Genomic DNA, 13,678 nt, shown 5'->3' on the forward strand with positions numbered 1-13,678 from the left:
GAACAGCCCAGAATGAATGTAGGAGCTCCTTCGCTCATGTGGTGAGTGCTAATCCAATTGAGCACTATTGGATGTAAAAAGAAGAAAGCGGTGCTGGCTGAAATATCTCACGTTGAAAATTAGGAATCCACTGATCCAGAAGATATCTATGGAAATTTACAACCTTTATTTAAAAGTACTGCACGGTTATTGTTTTTGGTCAATAGCACTTTATTTTAGAAGGATTGCATTTGCTGTTTACAGCACCTAGCATTTTTATAGACTGTGTAATTATCTATAGTTTATCTATAGTGCCCCCTCACTTTAAAATTTTTGTAGGGTTACCCTAAAGTGAAAAAAATTGTAAGTTTGTTTTGAAGTGGTGTGAAGTATTTTTTTTTATTATTTATAGCCTTGGAATAGCAGACTCAAAAAGGAGACTCCCACCCTCCTAGGACACTACATAATCACTGAGACATGCTGGTAGTGAAAGCGGTTATACCCTGGGCATTCTCACAGTTTTCCAGTGTCCAATCTCGGTAGGCAGCAGTATAACCTGAAGGTTTAAGAGTACTGTGTCCCTCAAAGGGGTGAGAAACTAGTATTTCTCAAAAAAAAAAAAAAAAAAACACTCCCACACAAAAAAAAACAAACCAGTCACCAATCTCAGATTACATTTTTCTCAAAGTCAGCAATGCCAACTCTCAAGCTTTAGTTAATAAACCTGTCTGTGTTGGGGAGAGCAAAACCACAGAAGGGCTCATATCTGAGAGGTGGCACATGCACTTGCCTGCTATGGGAGGTGGTGGAATCCACCAGACTAAAGTTACAACCTCTCTTTACATCACAAGAGTGTGAGGTAATGTGACCTTTACATGCGTTTGTGCACTGCAGTGCCAATCATTGTGAATGCCACCCCAACTTACTTCCATAACATGCATTTGCTGCAGCATAACAAACTGTTTCCTAATTGGTGTTTGGTACCAAAATTCAGTCTATTATTCTCGCTATGAGATGCATTGGGCCATTGTACAATAGTTTATAGCTTAATTAATAGCTTACTGCACATGACTAGCTGCTCACAGCATGTGTTTTTGTGCTTTGGGGAATGTTGAGGTTCACTACATTAAGCGGAGCACCTCAATGCGCAAAAAACGTGTAGTGCAGAGCACAGTATTGTGGTATGAATTGGCCCCAAAACATACAGTACAAACTAGCTGTTGGTCAGAGTTTATTGGTCACATGTGCCAAACTACAGGTCACAGCTAATTTGTTCCAGGGCTCTGCTCCATGTAGAATGCACCCAATGGAAACAAAATGTAGTCTCACATGGAGATAAAGAATATGGCTGTATCAACTAAACCTACTTGTTTTTAAATACTAAAAATGTATTTAAAAAAAAAAAAAAAAACTGTCAGATAAAAAATAATTACCTGGCTGAAAATCTGCGTCCATTTGACACTGCACCTGATGTTGAGGAGACATACACACTGCTGATTGATCCCTGAGCCATTTCTGTTGAGGAAAGATACAAGCCTTTAGTACAATGTCCATGTACGCATGGGTTTTGCTTACATTGCCATATATTTGGCACAGAAAGTTTAAAAAAAAAAAAGTTTTTACCTGTAAAAATTGTGCTCCCATAGCCAGAACAGGAAATGAAAGGCAAATCTCTTTAAAATTAGAGTAGAGAATCTCTGTGTGTCACCAGAAGCACTGTCTCCATTGGAAGATTTTCCCCCAACTCCTGTTCTGGTGTCAATCCAAAATTCAGGATTTTATTTTATTTCAAGTTTGATAATGGTAAACAGGACAAATAGAGAGGGTGAATATCTTTAAAGGGGGCACAGACAGCAATAACAACTGAAAGATGTTTTAATCCGTCTCCACTCTATCCAAAACTAAAGTATAAGCGAAGGCATTTTTTTTAAAGGATAGATGAGCTACAAAAAAAGGAATTTTGACTTGCCTGTAAATTCTTTATCTTGCAGTACAGGACACAAGCAATTTATTCACACACTATGGATTACAGACATCTCCAGGTGACTAAATGCTAGCAACCTTTTGAGGACATGAGCACCTGGGGTGCCTTCCTTATAACTCTAACCCTCTCCGTGAGTCCTCCGTTTTGTAGCAAGCAATACAGAGCATCTTAAATCATACAGTACAAGACATGGGCAATTTATTCAAAAACCAAGTGACGTCCCCAGACGATAAATACAAAGGGTGGTCAACAACTTAGCAAATGGAACTGTGCCTTCAGGCCCAAAAGACAACAGTTTTATTCATATGCATTAGAAGAGTGAGGGTTGATTGATAAATTCTGACAAAAATAAAAAATAAAACTTGTGAAGCGGATTTCTCTGCAAAAGTGAGGCAGTTCATCATTTTCAGACAATAGCAAAAAACTGAGGACTTATGGAGTGGAGTAGGGTTATAGGGAGGTGCACCAGGGGGGGGCCCCAAAAGCTTACCAGTGTCTACTTACCTGAAGTAACAAGCCAATTACTGAAGGTGACCTGTATCCTGTACTGTAAGATTGAGATACTTAAAATTTTTGTTTTTGAGTTTATTACCACTTTAAATACAAAAAATGCAAATGTAAAACTGAGAAATTCTTACATTTTTGCATTTTTTAACTTTAAAGTTTGTCTGTAAAAAAAATAAAAAATAAAGTTTGAGGAAACAATTCCCATATGTCCCCACACTTCCAGCAGCAAAACGGATGTGTCCCAGATTCACTATACAAGTTGAATTACAACTTCAAAAAAACGCACCATGCCTCTTATTACCTCAGACGGTCTACTTTCCAAAAAGGGGTAATTTGGGGGATATTTGTACTGTCCTGACATTTTTGGGCCTCAAGAAACGAGATAGGCCATCAGTACATCAGGACTGATCAATTTTCAGATATATAGCATAGTTTGTGGATTAACGTTCCTACAGACTAAATAATATACACTGATTTGGGTTATTTTATCGAAGAAATGTAGCAGAATACAATTTAGCCTAAAGTTATAAAGAAAGATTTGCAAAATTTTATAACAAAGAAAGCTCTTGTTTTCCCCCTCTATTTTTGGCAAAAAATAAAACTGTGTAGATTAAGTACAGCTAAAAGAAAGCTCTATTTGTGTGAAAAAAAACTATAGAAATTTCATATGGGTACAGTGTTGCATGACTGTCATTCAAAGCGCTACCCAAGAGTGAAACCTGAAAATTGGCCTGGGGAGAAAGGGGGTAAAAGTGCCCGGTATTAAAGTGGTTAATTAGGGTCAGGATCACATTATTGTGAATATAGGCACTGAACTATGAAACGTGCTAGGGCAGTGGGTCTCAACTCCTCTCCTCAGGACCCACTAACAGGCCAGGTTTGCAAAATAACTGAAACATCACAGTAATACAATTTGCTGCTCAGCGATTGCAGTACTCTAGTCTGCATCTCCCCAAGAAAATACTTAAAATCTGGCCTGTTAGTGGGTCCGGAGGACTGCGGTTGAGAACCACTGTGCTAGGGTGTCTCGGTACCAAACACCACAATTGCACTGCTGCGCAATGCTTTCTCAAACTAGGGTCCAGAGCAGTACAATTTCATCCTCATTGAGATGCCTCAAAGCAGAACTTTACCCATAACTTCATATATGTTCTTCAGCAAGGAACACGCATTCCAAATTAATTATGCTACCAAAATAAGTGTGTGCTGAAAATTGCATCCAGCATTGCTCCTGTTTCTTCTTGCTGGAGGCTGCAATTTTGCTGAAGCCCAGAGCCCCTGAATAGCAGTAAATCATAAAGCTGAACTAAACCTATTGATTTAACAGTTTAAAAAAAAAAACAGCAATTCCTGGAATGTTGGACCTGCTGTCACATTTGCTTGTGGCCTCAACCAAACTGTCATACCATCTAATGACTGGTGTCATAACGGATCACATGTGCAGCACCATTAACTGATCTTCGCAGTTGTGTTCTGTGGTTGCTGAATAAAGATGAAGATTTTTTTAAGAGCAACTACCGGTGTGCATATCATCTTTCTACCCACAGCACCATGGCAGTTGCAGATCAAACAGAAAGGTGCAAAGAATAAGAGGGTTTAAGTCCACATTAAAGTGAAACTTTAGTCAGAAAAGTCCTGCTAGATCACTAGAAGCTTTCCCTTTTTGCAGGTATAGCTTTGTAAAAAATAAAAAAGTGTCTATGCTGTTCAAGATCCAGTAATACGCTGTCTCGCAATGCTCTGCACGTGCTTTGTGCTTTTCATTTTAAGGCACTGTCGAGTTTGTAGAGGCCTGATCTGCTGACAGCTTTAACCACTTAAGCCCCGGAAGATTTTACCCCCTTCCTGACCAGGCCCTATTTTGCGATACGGCACTGCGTGACTTTAACGGACAATTGCGCAGTGGTGCGACGCTGTACCTAAAAGAATTTGACGTCCTTTTTTCCCACAAACCGAGCTTTCATTTGATGGCATTTGATCACCTGTGCGATTTTTTGATCATGCGCTATAAACAAAAAAAGAGCGACAATTTTGCAAAAATAACAATATTTTTCACATTTTTTTTATATGAAATTCCCAAAAAAAATTTAAAAATCAAAATTTAACATTTTTGGCCAATTTGTTTTCTGCTACATATGTTTGATAAAAAAAAAAAAAAAAAAAAAATCGCAATAAGCATATTTTGATTGGTTTGCGCAAGAGTTATTGCTTTACTAAGGGAAAGATTGTCATTTTTGTTGTTTTTTTTTTTTTTTTTTAACGAGTAATGGCGGCGATCTGCGATTTTTTTTTTGCTGGACTGCGACATTGCGGCAGACAGATTGGACTCTTGACTGACATTTGACACTTTTGGGGGTACCAGTGACATTACTACAGTAATCAGTGCTATACATATGCACTGTTACTGTAAAAATGACACTGGCAGGTAAGGGGTTAACTTTATTGGAGATGCAGGGGTTAAATGTGTCCCTAGGGGCGTGCTTCTGTTATGGGATGTGGCTGTTTGTGTAACTACAGAGATATACGAGCCTACATAGAAGGACCGTATGATCTCTGCACTTACACAGGGGAGAATGACAGGCGGCTTTGTTTACATTAGCCGCCTGCCTTTCTCCCTCTGTAATGGACGATCGCGAGTGACCGGCGGACATCGGGTCCGCCGGTTACACGCGCGGGGGAGTGCGCCTCCGTGAACCTTGCCCTTGGTAGCCTGCGGAAGACAACTCCCCCCCCCAATATTTTGTACTTGCCCCCCACCGCCGATGTACTGCTAGCTGGGTTTCTGGCCAGTGTCAACGTCGCCAGCAGGCGTCCCGTGCCGTCACAAGGAAGGATGCTTGATGTGACAGGGCTCCAGGTGGACCAACTGTACACAGACCGATACAGGAAATAGCTGCGCCGGACAGCTGAAGCGGTGGCGGCGCGGGAGATGACGTCACTCCACCGCACCGGCTGGAGCCCTGTCACATCAAGCATCCATCCAATCTTGTGATGGCACGGACGGCTGCTGGCGATGTCGACACTGGCCAGAAACCCAGCTAGCAGTACATCGGCGGTGGGGGCAAGTACATGGGCTCAGCCCGACATACGGTCGTGTGTTTTTAACTTTTATTGATTTTATGCAATAAACTGTGTAGTTTTTCCCACCACTATGCCGTTTACCATCAGGTGTTTGTGACTGATTTCATTAATACAATTGTTAGCAGAAGCGCTCCCTAACTTCCAGCCGTCTCTCTCAATATTTGGATTATCGGCAATATCGGCCAGTTCCAGGGCCAGGGCCAATACAGATATATCAGCAAACGTCAAATATCAGCCCTCGATATATCGGCCTTGCCGATAATCGGTCAATGCCTAGTGTTTACCCCCAGGGACTTCCCATAGGCATAGTACAGCTTTTTCCTGCCTAGTGTCCTACTCCTGTAGGGGGCAGTATAACCCCAATGATACAAAAAAAACAGGGTGGGACCAGCGCTATAGAGAGCCTAAATGCTTTTGAAGATGTAAGCTGCCACCAACTTACCCATTAGGTTAGGGGTACAGATTCAGGGTATGTAATGTGGTGTTGGTGTATGGTGCTACCAGTTAGGGAGTGTGTGTATGTAAGATGTTCACCAAAATTCCAATTAAAAACTATACCAATGTTGCCCAGTAAATAAATCATAGAATCACCTTATGCATACAACTATATACCTTCGATTTTCCACATATCACTGTTCAATAAATGGGTGCACTGTGTTCCAAAAAAGAAAGTGCCAGCGTGCTAAGTGCCTTCTGAATCAAACCACACTGCGGATCACATTTGCCAATGCTTTGAACCTAATCAATATTAAAGTGCTAAGTGCCATAAGAGTGCTGCTTGGTTATTGCACGGCAAGTGAAAATAAAAGACGGACTAATTGTGCTTGTGTCCACTTAGTGCTTAAAATGAATGTGCTGTGCCAACTAATATTATTATTAATATATTTAATAGGTTAATACTATATAATACAAAGGTGCTATTGTGGTCCCTGACCTTCAGGGGATATTGAATAATATGCCAGGTGGATCAAATGTGCAAAGTGACAATGCAATCAGTTGACATATAAATGAGAAAAAAGTCTCCGATAATCCGTAGCTGACAGTGTGGTGTCCAATTACTCCAGGTGTAATCCGCTGGATAACAACATACAGGTGTTCAGGTGCATCTACCCGTGGCCCCCCACTAGGTATTGCACTCACCACAATGTTTCCCCCTTTCCACAGGGGCACAGGCTGTATGGGGTTACTGTGTCTGGATCGCAATATTCCCCTATGACGCTATACTCCGCCATACGCGTTTTGTCACAACAACATCATCTGCCACTCCTAATGACGTCCTTGTGACGAATTGCGTAGGGCGGAGTATAGCGTCATACGTCACTTCCGGTAAAGTGGATCTGGGCCGTGGAAGGCAGAAGCATTGCGGCGACACCAGATCCCACTGATTAGTGAACTTCACTGTAAGTCCTCTGCATTTCTTCTCTATACTCTTGAATACCGCACAATGGGGAATCTTCTTATTTTGTCTTAAGCATACCAGACCCACTGGATATCTGAGAGGGGGATATTGCGATCCGGACAGACAGTAACCCCACTGAGTCATTTTCTTTCGCTCAACCGACCTTTCAATAAAAACCTTGTGTATAGCCAGCCTCAGACATTTCAAAAGAAAAATCTGAGTATTTTTCAAAGTAGATCAAAAGTGTTTGATTACCCAACCAGCTTCCTGTACATCTTCAAGAACAAGGAAAACACGGGCATATCAAGTGGGCGGTCAGTCAGCCAGCAAATTGAAAGCTAAGAGGGGGGGAGTCGTATGCTGTGCTCTCCGTTTTCCCCTTGAGTGCAGTACCCAGCTGTGAGTGAAGGTACTGTAAAATGTGTGTGCGTGTGGGTGTTAATCTGTGCGTGTTTATATCTGTACTTTCCCCTTGAGTGCAGTACTAACAGAAGTGCTATTTTAGGGCTTGTCCATAATATCAGAAAGGACTGCCACTCTTCTGAAAACCAAACCATGCTCAGATTGCTTTGCAGAGGCATTTGACAGGCAGAAGAGGCAATATGTGGACTCCTCACCGCCTGCTTTAACCCTCTAAATGCAGCATCACCACACTGCAACAATGCACACAGTTGCGGGGTGGTTGCAGGGCATGTATACACTAGAGATCGACCAATTAATCGGGGGCAGATATGCACTTTCCCCGATATATCTGTATCGGCCTTTGGATTTACCGATACTGCCGATACATTCGTGACGTCATTGCATATGTTGCGCGCACACATTCTGCCTTCAACACCACCTCCCATGCCGATACGCGACCGACGCATTTTACCATGCACTGCACATGTTCTCTGCCTTATCGCCTCCCACAGCCTTGTGTTACAGCCAACTGCAGTCCAGTCACGATGCCAGCCATTCAGCCACCCACCCACCACAGGTTGCCAGCCATCCGACCCACAATAGAACAGAGTTCCAGCAGGCCAGCATCCAGCCACCCACTCCACAACAGGGTTCCAGCGAGCAAAGCAGCCACCCGCCACTGTGACCAGTGACCACACAGTGTTCCAGCAAGCCAGCTACCCACAACAGGCCAGGGTGAGTGACCCCAAGCCAGCCACACTGCCAGGCGTCAGCCACACTGCCAGGCGTCAGCCACACTGCCAGGCGTCAGCCACCAAGCCAGCCACACTGCCAGGCGTCAGCCACCAACCCACAACAGGGTGCCAGCAAGCAACCTACACTGCCAGGCGTCAGCCACCAACCCACAACAGGGTGCCAGCAGCAGCAATTTCAGCAAGCCATTTTTTTAAAATCTTTTTTGTATCTTTCAAATTGAAATGGAGATGGATGAGGAGAGAAAAAGTAAAAAAGTGTGGTCTGGGACTATTTCTCGTCTCAACCTTCTCCAGGAAAAGCAGCAGTGTGAAACACCTGTACAAACATAAGCATGTGATTAGTAACTGCAAAAAACAAAAGTACGTCAAATCTTTGGCCCATCTAAGAGTTCATCATATTGAATTGTATCATGCAGCACAGAAAAAACAAAATGAATATCAATGTGATTTTGATTCAATACCTCCTCCACTATCCCAGCCAACAATAACAGATATGTTTGTGAAAAAAATCAGATGTCACTATCTAGATTGAGATGGAAGATCCCAACTGCTGGACAGAGTAATCACAGAGATGATTGTCACTGATATCCAGCCATTTACAATGGTGTCTGACTCAGGATTTCAGCGGTTGATGTCCATACTTGAGCCAAGCTACACACTGAAGAGTGAGAAGTATTATCAAACTGTAATGCTGGCAAAGCTTCACCAAAAAGCCGTTGACAAAGTAAAGGCTATGCTGCAACCAGAGAATGCTGGCAACTCACTCATTCACGACGGACTGCTGGTCACAAAGAGTCAGTCACTAATCATTCTTACATGCCACTTCATTGACAGCAGATGGACAAAAAGGCAATTGGTGTTGAATACAAAAGTGATGCAAGGATTCCACACTGAGTACAGTAGAGAAAGGTTTATAGGCATGCTTGAAGAATGGGGAATCAACAAAGAGTGATGCTTGCGCAACTTTGAGACAGTGGAGCAAACATGCGGAAAGGAATGAGGCATGATGATATGTCAGACCTCTGTGTCATGGCACACAACACCCTCCTTTTCACCCACCATTTCAAATGATGGTCTGTCAAGCCAAAGAGCTTTGAATGATAGGTTTTGAGAAGCATGAAGAGATTATGCTGAGATTATGCTCATGAAGAGATTAAAAATGTTGTGCTTGCAAGTCTTTTGAATCCTCGATACAAGAACCATGCTTTCTCTTCTGATAATGTATTGGCTAAGGCGAAACAATGGCTGACAGAAGATATTCAAAAGGAGGTGCAGGCTGTTCCTTCCGAACAGACAAGTCTAGAACACTTTTTTTGAAGAGCAGCATGCTGCAAAAACAGAAAAATGTCCAAAAAGACATCAACGAACAGAAGAGAATCTTCTTCATCATGGTCGAATTTAGAAGGACATTTTCAGTGTTTTATTGGGGCCTCATGCGGAGGATTCAACGTTTTCTGAATCTGCAACTATGAGCCTGGATCATGACCTTCCTCTCTATTTGAAAGAACCAGTAATTGATAGAAGAAATAATCCTCTTCAGGGGTGGAGAGAAAATGAGGCACGCTACAAAGACTTGCTTCCCATGCTAGAAGATACCTCTCTCTCTGCTTCTCTGTCCTCCACTCCTCCTGAGCATGTTCATGAAGTGGCAGCATTGTGTGAACAAAACAAAAGACCTTTAACAGGTGACCATGGACATGCTGAAATGTTCTGCTTTCTGCATTATAATATTGTTTTACTTAACTGGGAGTATTGAAAAGAGTAGTGTCCACTCCACTCCAATCCACTGTGTAGCTGTTGCCTAGCTTTTTTCTAGCAGTTTTGCACTGACTGCTGTAGTTGCAGTGAGAGCCCTACTGCAGAGATAGTCCACTGACTCCAGTCCAATCCACTGTGTAGCTGTTGCCTTGCTTTTTTATTAGCGGTTTGCACTGACTGCAGTAGTTCAGTGAGTGCCACACTGCAGACAGAGGTAGTCCTCCACTGACTCCAGTCCTATCCACTGTGACATGTGTAGCTGTTGCCTTGCTCTTTCTAGCAGTTTTGCACTGACTGCACTGCAATAGTTGCAGTGAATGCATTACTGCAGAGGTAGTCCTCCACTGACTCCAGTCCAATCCACTGTGTATGTATGTGTATTGTGTAGCTGTTGTTGCCTAGCTTTTTTTCTAGTAGTTTGGCACTGACTGCAGTAGTTGCAGTGAGTGCCATACTGCAGAGGTAGTCCACTGACTCCAGTCCAATCCACTGTGTAGCTGTTGCCTAGCTTTTTTTCTAGCAGTTTCGCACTGACTGCACTGCAGTAGTGAATTAAAAATATTGCAGGGAGTCCACTACTGCAGCACTTTATTATGCATTACTGCACAATCAGATGATGTGAAATGCAAATGTCCCTGCAAGTGCATTTTTCATGCAGTTAAGGTGTGAAGAATTTTAAAAATGTTAAGATTAACATCTTATGAGATGTGTCGAAATTTTTTTTTTTTGCAAAATTTTACGTGTGAAAATATCGGCAAAATATCGGTATCGGCAACGAAAAACCTATATTGGTTGATCACAGTTGGCGTGGTAACAATGGCTCAACTGCATGGTTTTACTGCCCCCAACCTCACGTGTGAACAAGCCCTTGGTTCACATCTGTGCAGCTGGGCGCAAGGCAGCCCATTCATTTCAATGGACTCCGCAATATGCAGTAACGTGAACCAAACCTTAGACTGGGGTCTGCCTCAAGACTGAAATTACATTTCAAGGGTGCCGTGAATGGAAAAAGGTTGACAACAGTGACCTAGCATATAGAGCATAAATGTATGCATACCCTTGCAATAACACACAGATGCAGATAGGACATAAATGCTAAATGTGAGGTTGGTCTATGTCCTGGCTAAAAACTGAATTTTTGTAAAATCTTACCTGTAAAATTCCTTTCTCTGAGTCCTGCCATCCATTGCTTGCCACCCGATGCAGCGTGTTACTTGACACCCATAGCGTGCCGCCAGATGCAGGGTGTCCCATGCCGCCAGATGCAGGGTGTCGCGTGCCGCCAGATGCAGGGCCTTATCATAGGCTTACCTATAGGTACAAGTTACAGGAGGAAGCTTTACGAGTCCTCTTCAGTATACAAAGTTCCTATTTCTCTTACGTCCGACAGTCGCCGCCACCTCCAAGTCATCACTATTGGGTATTGACTTCCGCTCCACAGAAGTAGCTAGGCATAAGACTTAGTCAAAAGATATTTGCATATACACACCCATGGGGGCTGTCCCACTAGTCAATACCCCCCTGCAGTGACACTCCCAACTCAGTTTGGTAGCATAGCAGTAGGAATTAAGACAACAACCCCAAAAGAGGGGCGGGGGCGGCGACTGTCGGAGGACTCAGAGAAAGGAATTTTACAGGTAAGATTTTACAAAAATTCAGTTCTCTCTTACGTCCTCCGACAGTCGAAAAGGCAACGCAGTACCCACATCAGAGAAAGGAACCTTACACGTACTGTAAGGGAACCTTCTGGGCAACAGAAAAAAGGCTCATCAGGAGCAACAGCCCAGGAAAGCAAAAAACCCAGGGGATTAACAACGCCAAAAGGCAGGGACCCATAACAAAACAAGGGTCCCTCATGACACTGCCGCACTGAGAACTTTGCGGCCAAAGGAGGCATCAGCTGATGCCAGAACATCTACCTTATAGAATTTTGAGAAAATGTGCACCGACGACCAAGTCGCAGCCTTGCACACCTGAGACACCGAGGCACGATGCCAGTAGGCCCAGGACGCACTCAAAGACCTGGTAGAGTGCGCCTTAACAGGGAAGGGTGGAACCCGTTCCGTCAAAGCATAAGCCTGTTCAATGGTCTGTCTGATCCATTTGGCAATGGTCGCCGCAGACGCAGCCATGCCCTTCCGAGGTCCCTCAGGAAGGACAAAGAGGAAGTCCGTCTTCTGAAAAGATTCAGTGGACGACAGGTAAACCCTGATCGCCCTGACAACATCCAAGGAATGCAATGCAACCTCCTTGGGATGCTTAGGCTTCGTACAAAGCGAAGGCAGGACAATGTCCTCATTAAGGTGGAACTCAGAAACCACCTTGGGAAGAAAAGACGGATGTGGTCGCAAGACCACCTTATCCTTGTGAACAATCAAGTAAGGAGAGCGGCAAGACAACGCCGCCAGTTCAGACACTCTGCGAGCCGAAGTGATCGCCACTAAAAAGGCAACCTTCTTAGACAGCAGAGGTAATGATATCTCCCGGATGTTTTCAAAGGGAGAACGCTGTAACACGGACAGAACCAAGTTCAAGTCCCATGGAGGTAAAGGCTCCTTCCTGGGAGGAGCCAAATGTCGCACACCTTGAATGAAGGTGTGAATTAAGGAATGAGAGGCCACAGGGCGTTTGAAAAGAATAGCCAGTGCAGACACCTGACCCTTTATCGTGGCCAGCGCCAGGCGCTGGTCCACCCCAGACTGGAGGAAAGCAAACACTCGACACCGAGTACGAGCGAGGGGAGAACCCCCTGGACTCACACCAGGCGAAATAAGCTTTCCAGGTATAGTAATAGACCTTACCAGAGGAGGTTTTCCTAGCCTTATAGAGTAGGAATGACCTCAGAGGAAAGACCCCTGTACCTCAGGACCTGGGTTTCAACAGCCAGGCCATTAAAGCCAGCGACTGTAAAGCAGGATGGAAGATCGGTCCTTGAGACAGAAGATCCTCCCGCATTGGCAGCCTCCAAGGAGGCGCCACTGCCAGGTGAACAACGTCAGCGTACCAGGACCGGCGTGGCCAGTCCGGCGCCACCAGAATCACCAGGTGCTGTTCCGAGACTAACCTGCGAAGGAACCTGGACAACAACTGAATCGGAGGAAAGGCATACATCAGACGATACTGATGCCAAGGTGCCACCAACGCATCTGAGGCTTCTGCCAGAGGATCTCGTGTTCTTGCCACGAACCTTTCCACCTTTCGGTTTAGCCGAGACGCGAACAGATCCACGTCCGGGGAACCCCACTTCACGCACAGCATTTGAAAGACCTCCGGGTGTAGGGACCATTCCCCCTGGTCCAGGGTCTGGCGGGTCAGATAGTCTGCCAGCCAATTCTCCACACCCGGAATGTGAACTGCTGAAATTGCCGGGACATGAGTCTCGGCCCAAGACAGAATGTCGGTCACCTCCCGGGCCGCCCGGGCACTCCTGGTGCCCCCTTGGTGGTTGATGTAAGCCACCGCGGTAGCATTGTCCGTCTGTACCCGAACAGGACGGCCCCAAAGTCGATCCGAGCACTGGAAGAGACAGAGCTTGATCGCTCTCAATTCCAAGATGTTGATTGGAAGGGAGGATTCCTCCACCGACCAAGTGCCCTGGGCAGACAGGTTGCCCAGGACTCCACCCAGCCTGACAGGCTGGCATCCGTGGTAATTACCGTCCACATAAACGGACGGAAGGACTTTCCGTCCGACACAGCCGGGGACTGGAGCCACCACAGAAGATCCATTCTGGTCCGGCGACTCAATGAGACACTCAGATCCAAGGACTGAGGCAGGGGGGAGAGGGGGGGGGAAACGCCTCAGTGGTTCAAG

At 44.7% G+C, this 13,678-nt stretch overlaps 1 protein-coding gene across 2 annotated transcripts in view; it reads right to left on the reverse strand.

Moving 5' to 3' along the window:
* TFDP1 (transcription factor Dp-1) overlaps positions 1-13,678 on the reverse strand; it is a 239,762-nt gene that overhangs the window by 25,543 nt on the left and 200,541 nt on the right. For both annotated transcript variants that reach the window (XM_082246262.1, XM_082246263.1), the window contains exon 11: positions 1,413-1,494. In XM_082246262.1, coding sequence (XP_082102388.1) covers positions 1,413-1,494 — 82 coding nt within the window. The remainder of the gene's footprint in view (positions 1-1,412; positions 1,495-13,678) is intronic.

This window comes from Pelophylax lessonae (assembly GCF_965119305.1).
Source record: "Pelophylax lessonae genome assembly, chromosome: 2".
NCBI classification, from domain to species: domain Eukaryota; kingdom Metazoa; phylum Chordata; class Amphibia; order Anura; family Ranidae; genus Pelophylax; species Pelophylax lessonae.